Source organism: Siniperca chuatsi, linkage group LG10 (assembly GCF_020085105.1).
Source record: "Siniperca chuatsi isolate FFG_IHB_CAS linkage group LG10, ASM2008510v1, whole genome shotgun sequence".
In the NCBI taxonomy this organism is placed as follows: domain Eukaryota; kingdom Metazoa; phylum Chordata; class Actinopteri; order Centrarchiformes; family Sinipercidae; genus Siniperca; species Siniperca chuatsi.
The window spans coordinates 28,532,719-28,553,006 of NC_058051.1; the positions used below are offsets into that span (position 1 = coordinate 28,532,719).

At 39.7% G+C, this 20,288-nt stretch overlaps 1 protein-coding gene across 2 annotated transcripts in view; it reads right to left on the reverse strand.

Moving 5' to 3' along the window:
• The window catches only part of oprl1 (opiate receptor-like 1), a 101,472-nt gene extending 89,251 nt beyond the window's left edge, over nt 1–12,221 (reverse strand). Inside the window, exons 1-2 of one of the 2 annotated variants that reach the window (XM_044210132.1) lie at nt 11,690–12,221; nt 5,439–5,685 (exon numbers count right to left, since the gene is read on the reverse strand). In XM_044210132.1, the coding sequence (XP_044066067.1) occupies nt 5,439–5,647 (209 nt within the window). In that variant the 5' untranslated portion in view covers nt 5,648–5,685; nt 11,690–12,221. Of the gene's footprint in view, nt 1–3,936; nt 4,019–5,438; nt 5,686–11,689 lie in introns of those variants that run through there. The other variant, XM_044210133.1, reaches the window with a different exon arrangement.
• Between the last annotated feature and the right edge of the window lie 8,067 nt (nt 12,222–20,288).

Here is a 20,288-nt window from a genome sequence, read left to right on the forward strand (position 1 = left end):
GGTTGATGCTCTGACCTGCATCGAGTCTGAGATTATTCTTTAATGTCTTCAAGCTCTTTAAGGTGCCTCTGACAGCCAGTATAATTTACCTGTGGAGTGATGAATACACAATGTACGTACATATCTTGTAATTAAGTGGTGTAAAAAATTAAACACACAGATTTGATTCTTGATTTTAAGTCTCTAATTTGAATTAAATTTTTTGATACAGTGCTCTAATTCGATATGTCAGCAATCCACAGCTTTGCTCATAAAAATTTAAACCAATTTATATTATTTATTATGTATTTAATGAATGAACTTATCTGTCATGTTCCCCACACTGTGCTTGCTACATTTCGCCACATTGTGTCATATTTGAAAACACTGTAAAGTTACTAGCTGAAGGTGAAAAATTCACTGTTCCACTAGTGGTCTCTGTAAGTAAGACATGAGGAGAACTGAAAGTAATGAGGAGTTTTGTAGGTTATATCTCCAACTTTGGACAAGTTAGTCAACACAGGCAGCAAGTAAGGAGGTAAATGCAGCAGTGCCAGAAGGTATGAATTGTCTAGATAATAGGAAAATGTATAAAATAAATACATATAAGTAGTCTCAATCAACAGGAACATATCAACTGCACATTAATTACAGCTTATGCGTATCTTGTTGGTAAATAAGCAGGTTCACACACTGCATGCAGCTCCCAGATGGCAACATCCATTAACACCAATGAAGGCCATGTTTTGAAGCACATGTGCTTCATTAGACAACAAATGGCAAGAAATTAAAAATGATGTGATGTTGTTTACCTACAGATCGAAAACATCTCTGATTGGCCATAAATAAACAAATACATTTCTGATTGAACAAAAATGTGCAGAGTAGCACAGCTTTTATGTACACAATACCTGAAGACAGGATCAAGTGTTGGTAGCCAATACACACACAATCCATACATTTATATAAAAAGACTATTTTTCTTCTTCTATATTGATATAAAACTTCTGACCAATAGGGTGGACACAGTCTGCGCACTTCAAACTACAACTACCACCTTCTTGTATTTGTGTCCATGAGTATTTGAGATTTTGATTATGCTCACACAATTAGCCTTCTGATCGCCACCTAGATATGGCAATCAGAAGGCTTAAACAGAGGATTTTTCCAACAGTGACACGTACTCTTGTTCTTCAGCTTTTTCCTGCTTCACATGAGAATTGTTGTAAATCTCAGTTAACCTCTGGAGGTGTGTGAGTAAAAGTAACCAATACGATTGCAGAAATTCATCACTGAATCTTTGCCGGGGACTAGAGGCTACATACGTGCACTCTGCTCTGCCTCATTTGGTGATGGCAAGTGTTGTGGTTGGCCATCTTGTGTAATCAGCCCTTTCATCCAACCTGACACAGTTAAATGATGGAGGCTACTACCTTCTGACACCCTCGATGAGGGCAAGTTGTCATGGGCGGCCATCTTTACTGAGGGCAACGGCTGAGATGACCCTGTTAAGCGGGAGAGCAAGTTGACTACAGCGGTGATTCAACACCTGTGTGTGTGTGTGTGTGTGTGTGTGTGTGTGTGTGTGTGTGTCAGAAGAAGTGTGTGCATGTTTTGTGTGTATGTGTATTGTGACAGTGTACTTCCACCAGTAGGATACATCATTCAATTAACCAATTATAGCTACTAAATTAATCAAAACAAAATATACACCTTTAATCAAAGTTTATTTTACCAACATTTTGATTTTTCATATTCAAATGCATTTAGTAATGCTTCTATTCATTTAATGAACTTAACACAGAAACAAAATGTCCACATTCCTGAGTGATATACCATCATTTCAGTGCAATGGGGTCTCAAAAATCATCATTCAATAATGGTACAAAAGTTAACACAACACTAAGTGCAACAACAGTAACAAAACACAATATTCATGTTTGTAGTGCATTTCTACTCTGCCCTCCCATTCCATGACATGTTTAAAATAAGCATGCATTTATCTCAAAAGCCACTGATCCTCACCCACAGGTGGATCAGTGTAAAGTTCTGTCTTAATGAGATACTTGTGGCCTCTCCTACTTGACTTGATGGGCTTCATTGATGTGCTTCATTGTTGAGAAGCTGCTCTCGCAGACATGCTCCCAAACATGCTGGCCATTGAGAGTGCAAAATCCCTGAAGAGTGGAAAGCGGGACTCAGGTATTAATCTCCAAATTGAAATTTCCCTCTCATTGGGCTTTGCTTGAAAGTAGTTTGCACAGTTCAAGCTGCAACTCTGGGGGTTGCTCACTGACAACAGCAGACATGGGGTCAGTGAAAAACACAATGCATGGCTGCATGGCGTAGAAATGTTGAAAGCTGTCCTTGTAAAGTTTTTCAGTCCTCCGTGTACTAAATGTTTTCTGCATGCATCTTTTCACACTGAAATGTACCAAATTTGGATGGTCATGAAAAGCCTTCCTTGAACATGCAGTTTACACTGAAATGATCATAGAGATCCGACACAGTTTGGCCTCTTCCCTGCAAATGCATATTCAGGTGATTAAGATGTGAGGTAATATCTGCAAGGAAGGCCATGTTGCAGAGAAAAAATGTATCCCAATTTCCCTATCAATAATGTTTTTCTGATATATTAATAATTAGCTAGCGATACCGTAACGTTACCCACCTGATGTATGATGCAGTGCAGTACTGGACAGTTAGTGCCGCTCTGTTAGAGGACCCCGGCAAATCCAGTGTGTGTCTTCCTTGCACTGATGGCGTGCCATTGGTAACAACAGCTGAAAGCTTGTCAAAGCCCCCATGCTCACTTACAACGCTTTTAATGGTGTTCAAAACATCCTTCCCCTTTGTAGTGTCATGCAAAGACATCAATTTCAATAACTCCTCGTGCACTTCAAATGAACTGTCAATGGCTCAGAAGCTGGCTAACATCCATCACATCTGTACTCTCATCCAATGCTAAAGGGAAGTACTTGCATGACATGACTTGTTTTAGACATGATTTTGAATGTCAAAAATTCTTCATGTCACTGTGCGATGGGACAGAGAGACCGTTTCAAAGTTCTTAACCATGTTATCAACTCCAAAAGCTTTAGTCATCTCTACTGCACATCGCTTCACTGAAAGTTTCATACATTACATTGCAGTATTCTTAGTTCTGTGGAACAGGATTCGTTCACAGGACTACAGATAATTGTTAAGATAACGCATGTCTTGAGTGAAATCATCATTGTGAATGTCCGCTCATTTTATTTTTGTGGAGACATCTGATTCAAATCACCAGTACAGTGCTTCATGAAGGTTTATGCCAAGTTTCACATCATGCAGGAATTAGCCGAAGAACAGGATTAATATCTCACTGCTACTTGTTGTCTGTTCAATCTGTTGTACCATATGGGAATCTGGGAGATATTTATAAAGTATTTGATCTCAGAAGTCATTTAAAAGAAAATGTGCAGCTTGGGTTGAATCCACAGTGGGTCAAATTAAAATCCAATGATACGTCTAAGAAAAAGGAGTCACCTGCCACCTTTTAAGACTCCAAAAGCTTCTGATCAACTTTTTAAACCAGGCATCATAGAGAAATTAAAAGAAAGACCTGAATAAATGGGTGGAGTAACTTAACAAATGCGGATGCTTCCACAGATAGCATGTGGGGTCACTGAATGGTTTGAAAATGCCTTCACAGACACCAGATCTCAACCCAATTTAACACCAATGGGATTTTTTGGAGCAACAGCACTCTCCACCACCATCATCAAAACACCAAACGAGGGAATATGGTGTTACACCCCTCTATTAGAGTGCCATAGAGATTATATGTCTATGATGTCATCTGTATATAACGATGCATAATTCTGTAACTGCACTGCCTTTATCTTTTACTCAGATTTATTCAGAAACTGATGAACAGTTTAGGGAGAAATTTGACAACACTTCCATAACACATACCATGTTCTTCCTGTTTGAAAATCAGAAGCAGGGACAGAGCTGTCAATGATGCATTACACGGCCTACTTGATATGACGTCTGTCTTGAGAAAGCAAATATCAAGCTTTAATACAGAGCAAAAGTACAGCACAGTATTCCAACAGCAACAAAGTCACACACAAACACACACACACACAGTCGTGTTTCCATCACTTTGGGGACTTACATTAATTTCCTGGAGACTTACCCTAACCCTAACCATAACCACTTCTTACCTAAACCTAATCATTACCCTAAACCTAACCTTAAACCACCCTAAAATGTAATGTTTTACATTAAGGAGACTTGCATTTTGTCCCCATTAGGAAGGCGAGTCCCCACAATGTGACTGTGTAAACAGATTTAAGTCCCCACAACATTAATAATACCCACCCACACACAGTGTCCTGGTTTAACATGATATACAAGAACAGACAGCAGCTGCCCACCGGGCCAACCATGACTGCACACATACACTAACTCACATAACGCCCATGTGTTCACCTACAATCAAATCCATGGGGGGAATACCGTGTGTGCACATGCAAACACACACACACACACACACACACACACACAGAAAAGACAGGCACACATGACCTGTGCAGTTGCCTGCCAGGCTTTCCACAAAAATATCTACACAATCGGGCATGTGTATACACACACACATAGACAGATGTAGACACATGCTGAGGGTGGCTTGTGTGCTTTGAAAGATCAGTACATATATATATATATATATACAGTGAAAAGGTGCATAGAAAAATCTTGGTAATTTGACTTGATAATTGACTTAAATTACTATCAAGATTGACACTGCATTTCAATAAATATATTGATTTATGGACTAATAACTCAGCACCAGTATCAACAGGCTGTGGTGACTGAACATCTGACAGACTGAGTGAGACAGAGCAGGTGTTGTGACACTGAGCTGTGACTTGAATAAAACTAAATCCTCACAAAATCTAAAACAGCTGAAATATGTTTACACTGGATTATTTATAGATGTATTATTTAAAGTATTTCATCCTTTCTGTGTGGATTGTTACAGCAGCAGTGGTCATATCATCATTCCCGACTACAAAGCCTTTGATTTAGAGGAACGGCTGAAAATGTGCTGTCACTAAACTGGAAGACTGGGCTGTTGAGGTTTCTCAACTATTTATGTGCTGAGACCATAAAACCTCACGTAAATCCTTTTCAACAAGAGTGGGCTAAAAGTGAAATTGAGGCTTACTCTGTCCTCTGTGTAAGTTAAGGGTCCTAAAAGACTTATACTAAGTGAAAATATATGCCAGCATAGTGAGGTCATTTTAACCTGTTTCCGATGCAAATCAGCTTGTTTCAAGAATTTTCTAGAAGCTGTTTGTTTTCTTGATTCTAGTGTGGCAGTCTGCCTTGGTCTTGGTCCTAGAAAATTCTTGAAACATGTTGATTTATTCTGTGTACTATGTACCTGCAGAAACTCATGTTCCTCTTACCTTATGATGACATACATGACCAGAAAGTTTCCCACCAGGCCGATGACACAGACGATCATGTAGACGACCACGATGGTGACCTTCACCCCCGTTGGCAGTAAGGTGTCGGTCTCGTTGTAAGAACCACTGAAGTTGTTGTGGAAAAACGAGTTGTTGTAGAGCTGCAGGTGACCCAGCTCAGCCAGCAGGAAGTCATCTGGGAACTCCATCTCTGACTGAGAGAGAGGGGAGGGAGTTTTACACCCACCTGAAAGAAGGAAGAAGTGTGTCAGATAGTCAAAGCGTCATAATTTGCAACATTGTCACATGCAATTTGATGATTAAGCTACTGTAAACAATGAGCCCAAACTGACTATGGCTGTCATGTTTTCTTGTAAATTTGAATGTTTGAACAAATTTAAGAGTACATTTACACCACCTGAAAATCTTGTTTTTATACGGGGGAAATAACAGGGAAGGGGGAGGGAGGGAAGAAATGGATGATGAAGAAAAGCCAGAAAGAGAGTGAGGAAGGAAAGAAGAAGTTTGAGGAGCAAGGAAATAGGACAGAAAGGTAAGAAAGTTGAGTAGATGGGGAGGCCGGGAGGCAGGGAAGAAAGAAGTCGAGGGATGGAGGAAAATGAAAGGAAGAGGACTGTAAAAAAAATTAGGGAGAGGAACTGACAGCATCAAATTTACTATTAATGCACTGACATGTGAGGAATATATTAACGCCAAGATGTGTGTGAGAGATAGACTAAGGGATGGGGGGGGCTATTTTATGAATATTTATGGAAGTTAATGCAGTGAAAAGAGAGAGAAAAACAGTGATCATATTCTAATCAGTAACAATTCTAAAGCAGAACACAAAATGAGCATTTTCAACCACCAACAATAAACTGTTTATGCATTTAAAGGATAAAGCTATTCTATATTTTTCTTATTGTTCACGACCAAAACCAACAGCACCTACACTAGACTCTCAATATTTTCTGACTTCTGACCTCTGTGCTTGGCCCTCAGCCCCAAGCTTCCCACCAACTAAGCTCTGATTGGTCGACTGTTTCTCTGACTGGGGAAACATTTGCTGAACAAATCTAAGATGCGGTTGGCGATTCAGAGGTCTGGAACCAGGCTAACACATTTTGGTGCGCTAGTCAGTATTCACTGCACCAAGCTGGTTAAGTGTGTCTCATCTTTTTGTAGATGATGTGGTTCTTTCTGCCGTGCCCCTGGGCACACTGGGAACAGGCTGGAGGGGTTGTATCCCATTTGGTCTAGGTATACTTCGAGGCCCCCCAGGGAGAGCTAGAGGACGTGGAAGAACTCCTGAGCTACCTTGCTTAGCCTGCTTCCACTGGGACCCAGACCTTGATACGCGTCAGGAAATGGATGGGAGGTTGGTGTATGTGAGGCTGACTCAGTGCCCATGTTCATAAGGAACATGCCTTTTAATGTGTTTTTAATAGTTTCTGGACAACAGTGAAGGTCCATGACACTGCTATAGACATAAGCCATATCAGGCTTCGGCTAAACAGCCAATACTCTCTTTCTCTGCAACACCCCTTCATGTGAGCTGCAGCAGCAACACGTCAAAATGCTGCCATGAAACAGACTCCCTCCCTCTGTCTGCCTGATCATGAATATTCATCACATCAAAACAGCAAAGTAACTCTGCTGTGCTGTTGAATTTCCCCGGGGTTGCTGCCAGGCTCAATACACATGGGCTATATATGCTCTAATTTCTCTTCCTCCATTCCTTCTTCATCTCTTCCTCCCTCTGTTAACATCTCTTTTTCCTTTCCTCCTTCCCTCCTCACATCCACCTTCCTCATTTAGACACAGTGTGTTTTGATTTCCAGGTTTGATCTCTGCTGCACCAGCAGTGTGTGTGTGTTTGCGCGCGTGTGTGTGTGTGTGTGTGTGTGTGTGTGTGTGTGTTGCTGTGTGCGTTTTGGCTGCCTATGCTTTGATGAATAAGCAGTTAAACTTAGAGCCTGAAGTGTGTGTCCATGTAAGGATGCAGTGCCACTCTGGGTGGGCCACTGTACCACTTCTACTATGTGTGAGAGGACAAGGAAGCACTAATGAGACTGATGTTTTATTACTGTTACTGCATACAACAGTACAAGGTGCATGCAGGAAAGTAAAGCTACAGCAACTGGTTTTTACACTTCAAATGCTGTGTTTACAGAGTGCATCTAGGTTATGATGTTATGATCCCTAAAGTAATTTCAGTAATTATGTGTCCACCCAAATGTTGTCAAGTTTTAAGCAAATTTCCAGAAAAGTCTGCAAAATAAAATGTGGACCAGTACAGTAATGTGAATACATGCAAGAGGACTCCAACAAGACGACATAAATAATCGAGCAACAGTCTGATTCTAGGTGGCATTCCCTTACTGTTTCCAACCTCAGATAGGATTTTTGTTTTTTTAATGAATGAATTTGTCTTCTTTGATGTCGTGTGGTGTTTCTATCACTTGCTATGGAGATAGAGAGTGAAGGTGACTTGCAACAAGTGTGATCGGCTTGACTTAAACTGGGGACGACCAGGTCAGCCATACCTGCTCTTTTTATTCTGTCAGTTTGGGGTCTTTCTGCTGAGTCATGTCACACAGCAAGACAGCTTTGTCCACAGTAGAAGAAGCGATATGTAAGTGATAAGTGAAAGCTATTCAGACAGGTTATACCTACAGTTTCAACAGGATTTCAATGACTTCATTTCAGTATTGTGTTAGGAACTGTTTTACACTGAAATGTAGCTATTTAAATGCTGCTTACACAAATCTTATATGTAACCGAGACGTCTATGAAATACGATCCAGGAAATACAGTTTGAGTAACTGATCCATGATTTTGAAGGTTTATTAGACGCCAAAACAATGCACAGAGGTTTAAAATATTACGAGACAGGATTTACAACCCTGGAAAATAATCATGGCGGCAATTTTATCTTTCATCATGACGACCGAGAGGTAAACGGTAGGAATACACGTTCATGTTACAAAGTAGTCTACTGGGAATGTGCGCTTGCATGTTAGGGCCGTCACTTTTGACTGAAGTTTGAACAAATTCGTACTAACACGTAATTAGTTTGAATTAATTCGAACACAACCCATATAGTGTAATGCGCCCCTGTATGCAGATGGAAATTAGCTAATAGCTAAATGTGGTTTAAATCATGTGTTTTGTGCTTGGTTCTTGTTTAATAAAGACTAATACGTTTGGTCATTATTCTGAAAAACTTCAGAAAAAAATATTCTTGCATATAAATCTTGCTATCTTGTCGGTGATGGCCTTTTGACTGGCTGCTGAGAGGATGAAAAGTAGGTCAGATGAGGTTGTACAGTTGACGTTGCTCCACTCGTTTCCGGTGCCGCCGCTGCCTCGCATGGTGGCAAGCTAGCAGGTGAGTCCTCAGATTTGTTGTCGCAAACGGCTTTATCTTTTCTGGTAATTTTGCAATCTACAGTGTAGAACCCAAAATACTGCTTTTCAGATGCTTCAGTTTCATGATTATCTGATCAGCATGGCTTTGCTTGCTAGTGTCCTTATTAGCTTAGTTTACTGATAAGTCAGTAGGGCATGCAATAGGTCAAGCTGATGCATTTTTACTGCGGCCTCCGCTGGATCACATGGCAAACTACTTTAAAAAGTTTGTTGCGCATATAAACTGTAAATTTGGAATTCGAACAGGTCATTACAGTTAAAATATTTTATTTTTCTGCACGTTCAAACAAAAATTTGAATAAAAAGCGACAGCCCTATTGCACGTATTTGATGGCCACCACACATCACATTGTGGTCCGGCAAAAGTGTCAAAAACATAGACCCTCAATGAGACTCAATGAGGAATAGTTTCCACAGTTCAGGTTCAGGTAAACTGTTTCAACCCCTCAGCTTGTTCACGGTTGTCCGAATGGTCACAGTTACATTTAAGACACAATCCTGGTCTCTGTTTTGTGTCTGTTGCAGCAAATAAAGCACAACGTAGAACTTGTTGTACGTCACTGATAACAAATGTCCTATGCTGCTTCTGTTTCCATTGTGGCAAAAAGCAGCTTGTTCTGCACTAATGCTAATACTGCATGTTGTACGTGGTTCTCACAGGACAGTGGCGCTACAAACATGTAATGTATTGCTCTAGATTAAACTACTCAACAACATATAAAGTACTTAAAATTAGCTCAACCGTAAACATCTACAGCAGTAACATGCAACATACACATTAATGCAGCAGTAATATAAATCCAAAAGCATCATATATAATAGTAAAACACTAACATGGACCATTTTCTGCAGAATGAGTACTTTTTTTGATACTTTAAGTAAATTTAGCCAATAATACTTACATACTTTTACTTAAGTAAGGTTTTGAATGCAGAACTTACTTGCACTTACATATTTACAATCTGTACAATCTCAGTATTTCCACAGTGTGGTATTAGCACTTTTACTTAAGTAAAGGATCTGAACACTTCTTCCACCACTGCGTTAAGTTTAGAAAAAGGACTCAAGACAACTCTGTTTTGGCGGACACTTCTGTTTCCCATGCAAGTAAAATACACAGAAAACGTCCCCCCACATGCACAGAGAGAGAGAGAGAATACATACATACACCTAGGAGATAGCTATACAGTAGTTTTGTTCAAGTACAGTTCAATGAGGATAATGAGGTAACTGGGGGCTGTATGTTTATTGTTTTTAATCATGAGCCTTGATGCAAAACAGTTTATTAAGTATGACCACATACTATATATAACTTCTATTGTTGCTGCTCTCTTGGCTAATCAGTTGACTGCACTGTTGTTAGGATCTTTGTGAACAAATACCTTTTGGGGTTTGTGGGCTTTTTATGTGGGATTAGTTTCAAATCATTAGTCATTACTGGAAAATGTCACATTTCTGGCATCACAGTACTACTCACAAATATGCTTTCATCTTTAATAAGCACTAAGAGATTATTCTGCATGACTTCATTCTTCTGCAGAGCGACAACAATACTGGATTGATCAACATCTATTCTTCGCCAAAAGCTCAACTTTTAAGCCGACATGAACAATAAGTCTTAGAGGTGCTCAGAATAATGGAAAAGTGAATATTTACAGGTCCACGACAACTGAGCAAAGTTCATCTGCTGATGAAGACAGTGTGGTGCAGTCAAAAGCTTCAGGACAAGCAAGTAAGTGGATTTTGAGTTGAATACCTGCAAACATACTGTAGATCTATGGAAGTCTCTTGATGATAAAACTGTGGAAAAAGCTCAAAAACTTAATTTAAGAGCTAATTCAGGGACACATCCATAATTTGGAGAAATGAGGACAGAATCATGAGTATAGTAGCTTCTTCCTCACTACTTTCAAAGCTGCTCGCTCTTCATGTATATCCCTCACATGCAAAGTTCACCTGGCAGCAAAACTGCACTGGGTTTGACCTGGACGTGAAACGTCATTCTGTTAGACTCCACCTTCTACGTCACGCCAGGTCATTTGTTTAGAAAAGTATATGTTAACTGTGAATTAAAGACTGATTAGATATGGGCACGTCCTGTTTGAAACCTGTGAACCAAAAAAATGTGACCAAGCACCAACTAATGTACTCAAGTTCTCCAAATCTGTCAGACTTTACTGATCTGTGTGAATGCTTCCAAATCTGGGCTTGAATTTGTTTTATCATATGTTTTATAGAGTCTCTCACTCACACAAACACACACACACACACACACTCTTATAGTAAAGACACCATGGGAAAGTGTTGCAAGAAAGTAAAATAAACAAAGCCACCGGCTGACACACACACACACACACACACACACACACACAATCTGACAAGTCACTGTTGAACCACAGAACCACATCAGAGCAGCTGTTTGGTGTAAACAAACTTTAATCCACCAAACTTCCACATTTCTTTGCCATGCAACCAGTCACTTAAACGCACCACAAGATGAAGCAAGTGTTACACACACAGAAACGCACCACGCGCACTGCAAACGCACATAGATGCACCACAAATGCGCAGATACAGGACTTTAAAATACAAGTACGTCACGCACGCGCGGGGCCACGAGACATCAGTATCCATACAGTGTGTTATGGCAACCTTTCAGCGGAAGCAGCTCAACATAAACACAGTGACAGAATGCAGATGGACAGAGGCGCGTTTTCACACGCACTGCGCACTGTGGTGGTCCGGGACACAGATGCATATATCTGCACACATGGTGTAAATGTGTTTGCATTGTTGCAGCAGGCTGTGCAATAGCCTACCTTCACGATGGCAACAGCTCCAGAGCTCCCCGCAGACCGCACCGAGGACTACCGCTGGAAGTTGTTGTGTTTCCGCCTGCGTTACTGTGCACTGTCTTGGCTTCTGTCCGCTTTCTCACTCGGTTTTGGTTTGGTTTCTTTAAATTCGCAGTTTCCACCCGCTGTCATCACCAAGTAGTAGCCGGTGTCAAAATCCAAAAACCTCCGTTAGTCCGTTCGTCCGTCCAGGTTTCCCGGGATGACGAGGGGAGAGAAAAAACGCTTCACCTCCAGTCCAATCAGCTGGCAGGCAGGCAGGCAGACAGACAGACAGACAGACAGACAGAAGGGGGGTCTGCTGGGATAAAGATGCAGCCCAGCACTGCCTCTCTCTCTCTCTCTCTCTCTCTCTCTCTCTCTCTCTCTCTCTCGGACAGATCGATGAGGGCTTGCTCAACACCCCCCCCTTTTCCATCTCCGCGCTAGTAACCCATCTTGTATGCGCATTTGGATCGGGAAGGCGACCTGCTCTGTGTGTGTGTGCATCCCCACAATCCACAATCTATATATTTATATCTATATATGTATATATCTATATATATATATATATATATATGTATATATATATATATATATATATATATATATAGATAGATGTTTGTATATATATATGTGCCTATAGCACGTGTGTCATATATGTTTTGTATATGATCCGTGTGATGATATACTGAACCTGTCATCTGTCATCTAAAGAGGAACACATGAACACAGGACTGGAGTACAACCTGTTACTGTACTCATGTTACACTTTCTCACTCACAAGGTGTGGTCACATTAGCTTTCTGTCTAACGAAACACTTAGGCCAAGAAAGGTGATGTCATGGTTCCATGTGTGTGAGAGTGATGCAGTTTGTAGGCTGGTCATGTGACATTGTATCGCTAAAATAATAACTTCTTTGTTACTTATTATTACTCTGACTTGTAAATCAGCTGGAGACAGCCAGGAGTTCGCACACAAACAGGACACACATGCTTGAATTTGTCAGACAGAATGAATATCAGCATAACACAAGTGTAATCTGACTGTACCTTAATGCACTAAAGTTATGGTACTTGCTACACATTTCGTTTTTTTTTTTTTTTTTGGAAACAAGTTAAAGTAGAAGAAATCAGCTCTTTGTCAAGCCTCTGTGAAGGTCACTGGAGCTAAGCTTTGCAGGAGCTAAGCTTGCTTAGACTCATCAATAATCACAAGCGTCTGTATGCAAGTGTGCAAAGATCACTTTTCTCGAATGACTGGAAACATGGTCAAACATTGTCACTGCCTGGCAGATTTTTTTCTTGTCTTGAAAAGAGGGAAACATTTTGCACCATACTGTACAGTGTTTTGAATACAAATCTGTTTTGATATCTATCGCTCAATATTACTTTACCTTGTCTCATTTGGCCCATAAATAAAGTGCTATTTGTCAGATGAGGCAGCATGCATGCTGTGATAAGTCATACTTGCAACCCAAACGTCATGCAGTACTTGGATTAGCATGCGGGAGCTCTGTAAGACTTGCAAACATACCTACAAAAAGTGAGTGACAGTCATTTGTGGAACATGAGGATGGCACCATTTGAGATCTCCGTGTAAGCAATGCTCGCAAATCACTTTAGTGAAATGGGCCCTAGCTTCAGAACTACCTGTCCATGACAGCAAATTCCACAAGGAAACTGTTGAAGCACTGGATCAAAAAGCAAATCAAGCACGTCCTCAAGCTGTTACAGATCCTGGTGAGAAACATTACTAAACTCTTGATAAACAGAAGCAGACAGGTTTTGTAGAAGCTGTGCCGCAGTAACAGAGAGAAAAAGCAGGGACTGTTTCAGGCTCATAATGTAGTTCACAATACAATAGTATGCTAGCTAGTAATGTTCACAATACAATCTTTTTTTTTTGCCAAAATCTGAAGAAGTTAGTCTCATTGCAACAAGTAGATAACATTTTCTACCTCTCCCCAACACTGACATACAATATTAAGGCAGCAGGAATAAAGACACAATCTGTGAACCAAAGAATGTGCCACCCACCATCAAAACTCAGATCACAGGATTGAAACCTGCTGTCACTCCCAAACTGATTGACAGGTCTTTTAATAGGGTCAGATACATCTAACACCTAAACTCGTTCATGTTTTCTGATGCTCTTTAAACTTTGATTTTCCATCTATAAACCAAACTCTTCAGTTATGAGCATGAATAATCCTCAGATGTACCCTCAAACTGCACTTCTATATATTCCAGTTAGTTATGTCCTACATTTCCCATAATGCCAACAGCAGAGAATGTGCTTTGACATGTTGCATGCAGCTGTTTGACACGATGGTGATAGCAAGAGCAAGACAATTTGTCTTAAAAAATAGCATCTCTTCTCACTTCAAACACAGAAAGTCGTTTTGCTGCATTGTATTCTGGTCTATTTTCTTTTTCTTGTACCCCTTGAATATCCTGATATAACACATTTAACCCCCAAAAAAACTGAACCACAATTTGACCAAATAGGTGCAGAACCAATTAAGAAATAAAATAACAATTCTTTACTATTTTAGAGAATAGGGCTGTCGCACTGCATCCAGTAGTTATGATGGCCATATTAATAGTTTTCATAGGTTAGTTACAAACTGGAGTTAAGGTTTGTGAGGAAATGTTGGGTCATTAAATATTGCTGCTAAATTGCTACCTGCAAAACGACCTGACACCAAAAGATGGAATCTTCTTTTTATCCCAGAAGGACATTTCGATTGATATGCAGCCACACACACACGCACACAAAGTTGTCATTTATTGTACCAAAGGAATATTAATACAACCAAATCACTGAAACATTTCTCTATAAAACTCCACCGCAGGTGCTAAAAATACGTTAGCATCACATTACATTGTCTTTTATGAATCACCACTTATTCACAGGAAGAGAAACAAACAAGAAAATGAACCCAGGATGAGGTCAGCAGTGTTTTAAACACTGTCACAGTGATTTAAAGCGGACTTCTCCTTTGGTAAGTCATATGTTGTTTTTGTGACCTGAGCTGATCCAATCAGCCAAAATGCTGGTAATGAACTACTGTGTCTGTGTACTTGTACTTGCTACATAGTGAACACATTTTTTACCTACAGAGTGAGGACATTTTGGCCGGTCCTCACAACTTCAAAGGGCTGTTTGAAGGTTAAGACTTGATTTTTAAGGGTTAGGCTAGAATTAGGTTAAGGTTGGGGTAAGGGGCTAAGGAATGCATTATGTCAATAATGGTCCTCACAAGGATAGAAGTACAAGGATGTGTGTCTGTGTGTGTGTGTGTGTTTGTGCTTTAAATCTAAAATGAGTGATTTTCTGTCTGTAACTGTGTCAGTTTGATGCCTGGTCTAGCAGTGATCTCAGGACTCCTCAGTTTCCTGTGCTGGGATCACTTTCTGGCCTCAGATGAATTCATTTGAGTCCTTCAGCTCACAAAACCAACTAAGTTATGGCTGAGACAAAATGCATGCAACACAACAACAGTTATCAAACATACCGTCCCCAACGGTTTTTTTTTTTGAATCCAAGGGGATTCCCCAGAAATGCTGGAAAAATGTTTGGTTTTGATATTAAAGTAGAGGTACCTGTACTTAAAGTAATAAACTTTGGCTGTAGATGATGATCATGTTTATTGGAGAACATTTCAAGGCTAACCAAACCTAACCTGTTTGGTATGGTTCACCAACCCTGGATTGTTTGATTCAGTTCATGTAGGCTGGTGAAAAAGCTGCTGATTGAACTCAAATGTGGCCTTAAAAAGGACCATATCAGTTGTTTTGCATGTTTAAGCCAAATTACTACTGTCAGCTTACACCTTCCATTAGTGCCTGTCATTTCCCAAAGCATGCAGTCATATTTTAGCTGTTGTAATGAAATGCTCAGATGATACGCTCACCTTAATGCTTCATGCACTCTGATAATGTACAGTACAGTATCATTTTGTAGAAAGTGTAATCGTCATTACTCATCAAGATATTACTTTCTTTACTACCAACTACTTTCTGTTTACTAACTTGTACATCCAATAAGATAGCACACATGTAAATTCCACATACAGGAATGTTGCATTTATGTGCTGTCATGTAGCTAAACTGTCTTCCACTCGGAGGTCAGCCAAGTAATTGTCGTAGACCATTCAGTACAACTAACTGTCAGATTGAATTATTTACAACCTTCATGTTTGCTGAATGGCAAAGTTTTGCATCAGACCATCGCTTCAGTGCATGAAGGAAGGATTTGCAGGCCACTCTAACAAAAACCAGCGAGGATGTGTGTTTTATGATGATGCACTGGCTATGTTGAGCAAGTTTCAAATCTCTGAGTTGATAAGGTTCTAATATTAACTGAACCAGTGGAATCCCTGGAAGGCAGGAAAAACACACACCGCTTGCATGAATTGGGAAATGGTTGTCAGTGATTTAAGTTGTAACCACATAGAATTTACTGGGCTGATTGTGCAAAACTACTGGTATGTTCCTTTAACAACTAGACAGAGACCGCTTGAGAAGGAGTGTCTTAGTCTGAAGTGACAATGGGCTAAACAAGAAGTGTGAAGGATGTTTTGTTCTACTCCAAGTATGTTGAAGACTAATCCATTGAGTCATTTTTAAAATAGTTTTTAGAAGTATACCATGGACAATGGCTGAGGCATTGTTGTGATGTTGAACTTATTGATATACTAATAGATCATAAATATTATGATACAAATGCGAAGTGAAAGCATGAAAATGATCATCCAGGGTATTTAGAGTGCAATAAAAGCAATTTTTATCAAACCCACTTTTCCCATTATGGTGGAGAAGAAGAGGTTGAAAAGGCCTAAAATTCAAAATCACACACTTGTTGTAGCTTTGCAGTTTTTTTTTTTTTTTTTACCAATGTCTCAATGGCAAACTGCCTGGACTCTGCCATTCAAACAATTGCTCTGTCTAATGAGTGTTAACGTCCTGCAGGTGCAGCTGTTCAGGACACATGTCAACAGGTGTAATACAATGTGCAATCACAGGTAATCATGAAAACATTACTAACACTGGCTAAAAATGAACAGTGGACACAAACACACTTAGAGTTTTGGCTCCAGGCAACGCCCCCCAAAATTCCAAGTCCTGTTTGACGGCACTGAAGTAGAAACAGACATCTGTAAAACAAAAAAACAATTTGCCTCCTTCATTTATACTGCATTTTTTTTAAATAAAAGACGCTAGAAAATATTGGCTAAATCTGGATGAGATGACGGTAGCAAGGAGAAAGACATTTTTTAAGAAGGAAAGAATTAAGAAAGAAATTAAATATTTACCCCAAACCAAACGCCAAAATGAAAAAAAGGTTACAAAAAACAAGAACAAACTAGAGCCATCAATCTAGGGCTTCAAGTGAACTGATATTCACAGTTCATTAAAATCAATACATGCACCAACATGTCCACTTTTCCTTAGAAGGCATGTAAAATCAAAAGCAGCGAATTCCACATTAAAGATACAAACCAAACATTTTTCCAAAGCCATTTAAAAACATTTCTCGACATTGAACTATATCTTGTTAGACAAATATGATAAAACTATAATGTTACAGTTTGGTTGGATAACTAATGTCTGTCCAAACACTTTACCTACCTAACTCATTGATTTCTTCTGATCTGAGGGTGACATGAAAGGCAGGGAACTGAATGAGTAACACTGAACACTCACACTTTGACTAAAACAGCCAGCCTTGAACAAACCTGTTAACTGCTGCTGAGGGAGAATACTGGACTGAGTTTCTCCATAATGTGTCTGTACAGTTATGAAATAAATGCCTGGAAAAGGCCATACTCTCTGCGAACCATTCCCAGATGAAGATGATAAATAAGTAACAGAAAAGCCAGTGGGAATTGTTTTGTGCTTTATAGTGTTGTTTAATTATTGGTGCTGTCTAAAGGCTCCAAAAGGCTTAAGGAACCTGGAGACTACAGAGGACTCATTAAACACACTTCTCCTGTAGCAGATGGAGCCCTGCTGACCTGAGCTCAAATCTTATCCCAACTTCTCCCCTGAGAATCTCCTATATTGTCGCTCTGAATGTGAATAACGGATTTATAATTCTCTATTGGCTGTAGAGGGTGTACATGTGACATCATCATAGTGGCCCCAGCCAAGATTTCTTTTTTCAACAAACAGAATGAACGCTAATTTACTACAGCTGAGTAAATATACTGGCCACAGTTATCATCATAGCCAGTGAAATCTGCAATCACTGGATTCAGCTTTCACTTGTTACAGCTTATTAATACATTGTTAATTATGCCAGCTATAATTTTAGTAATAGTTTTGAAATTATACTTTCAAAATTGTGATTTTCATTAAAAACGGTTCAGCTAGATGTTACCTTTACTTGTTATAATTAGTATAGTTGTGTTAAAAAACTGTTGAAATAAATGAGAATCAAAGACAACAGGAAGTGACATACATTTACACTTGGAAGACTCCTGACAGCAAACAATCAGAACACAAAACCAAGTCATTCACAGTGTGTACATGCACTGAGCTCATGCTGAAGCTTTACAGGACATTTCAACATTAATGACATTAATGTAGAGCATCCTTCTAGGAGATCCTGTGATGGGTCACACATGTTACTGTTTGTCCATTTTTGGTGAAAAAATGATTACCTGAGATTCAGCACTCAATTATTCCTGCATTTGAGAAGAACGACAGCATCGGCCGTTTCAGCAGTCGTCTCAGCAAGTGCCCCAAATCAACATTTGTGTACACTGAAGTGGCCTAGCCTTCTAGCAGCTGTAGTAATTATGATGTGAGTAAAGGAGGAAGTAAGGTGACATTATTTTAGAGCGTGTAGGTCCGTGTAGAGAGGAGGTCGGCGTGGATGGCTGGAGACTGTTCATTTCCAAGTGATAGTCAACGTTGTGTTTTTTGAAGCATGACCATCATTGTTCCCCTTAACTTTAACCAAGTGTTTATTATTGTAACTATGACGACTATGACTAACCTCAGCAAAGTAGTCATTTGAACCCAAACCATGATCTCTCCCTAACCCCAACCAAGTCGCTTTTGTGTCTAAACCTAACCAAATCTCAACCATAGCGTTGTCTCATCATAAAACAGATTTATAACGGTTTTGGAAGGCAAAGACATTCGATGTTGTCCTGCCTATGTGTCGTTCTAGACGGCATGGACAAACAACGTATTTTGTGACCACGTTCTGGAAGCTAATGGGGATCCAAATAAAGAATGTGCACACATGTTGTTTGTCAGTGATGCTGCCTGCTTGGCCAGTTTTGTCTTGAAAACACACTTTTTTCTTCTATTGGTAATAACTGAATGAGCGATATGTACGTATACAAAAAAAAAAAAAAAAACTCTCCTTGGCACGCTTGTGTTTGCCCTTTGCTTTATCCTCTAAATAAAATAAATCACATTTTATCTGAAACTCAATTAGAGCAGGGTTAGGAGATCAATATCATGCGCATATTGTTACTTGGTTTATTTTGATGAATTTAGATTGCATTAAAGATTCATGCAGCCTCCCAGGTTACACAAAAGTTTAAATAAAACCAATATCCAATATCCCCGTCTTTGCCACTGATATTTGTTTTCGTGCCCTTGAGGAGTCTCACGTATAACCTATTATTTTATAAAGCCAGAATAAAACATTTTCCTTATTTTAGACATTTTAGCACCAGAGTAACTCACACCATAAACAGGCATTATGTTCAGTCTTGCTCAGCATATATCTTGACAATCTGTTGGTTTTGCAGGATTTAGTTCTCCGGGTTTGTATTACAGAACAGTTTCTACTTCAGCTTGACTGTATGATGCTTTTAGTTAGTATGTCGTCTACATTTTCATTTCAGTGAGTGAATTTTCTGGCCAGTTTTCTGAGAGAGAGAGACAGACAGACTTAATATTGATGACATTCACTTGTTTAAATGGCAAAACTGATTTGTGCACACTTGTGTTAATGGCTTCAAATCTCTGATTCTTCAAGTTTTGAGCCGTAAGAATATAATGATAACTTTTATTTGTAGAGCACTTTTCAAAAACCAGCATACTAAATATACTAAGAGTTTTACAAATAGAGGAAGGAATTCAGTTCACACTTTCAAAGGAACATTCCCCCCTGTAAAGGCTGATGTGGGATTCATGCAACAACATTCTGGCTTCTGAAAAAACACACTGACAAACACACCTGAAGAAGTGGCAGTGAGGAAGAGGAGGAAGAGGATGTGCACAGAGCCTGCTGGTGTTTTCATGTACCGGCCATAGGGGGCACTAATGTTCAGCCTTAGTGGAAGGCAGAGACCGTGTGGGGCAGGTAGGGTTGTGTATGTGTTGTTAGTGTCTTTGATGAATTATTTAGTGTAACCTGGAGTACAGAGACTGGGATAGAGGAGGAAGATGTAGAAAAAAGGGCCATATAGAGAGATCAGTTGGGGGTGGGGGTAGTTTGTGTTTAACTAACCTGAGTCGACTGTCGCAGGCAACGTGCAGACAGATGGTTTAACAGCATGACATGAAAATCAGATTGCAAAGTCAGAGACGCAGTGAGAAAGAGCTGGAACCT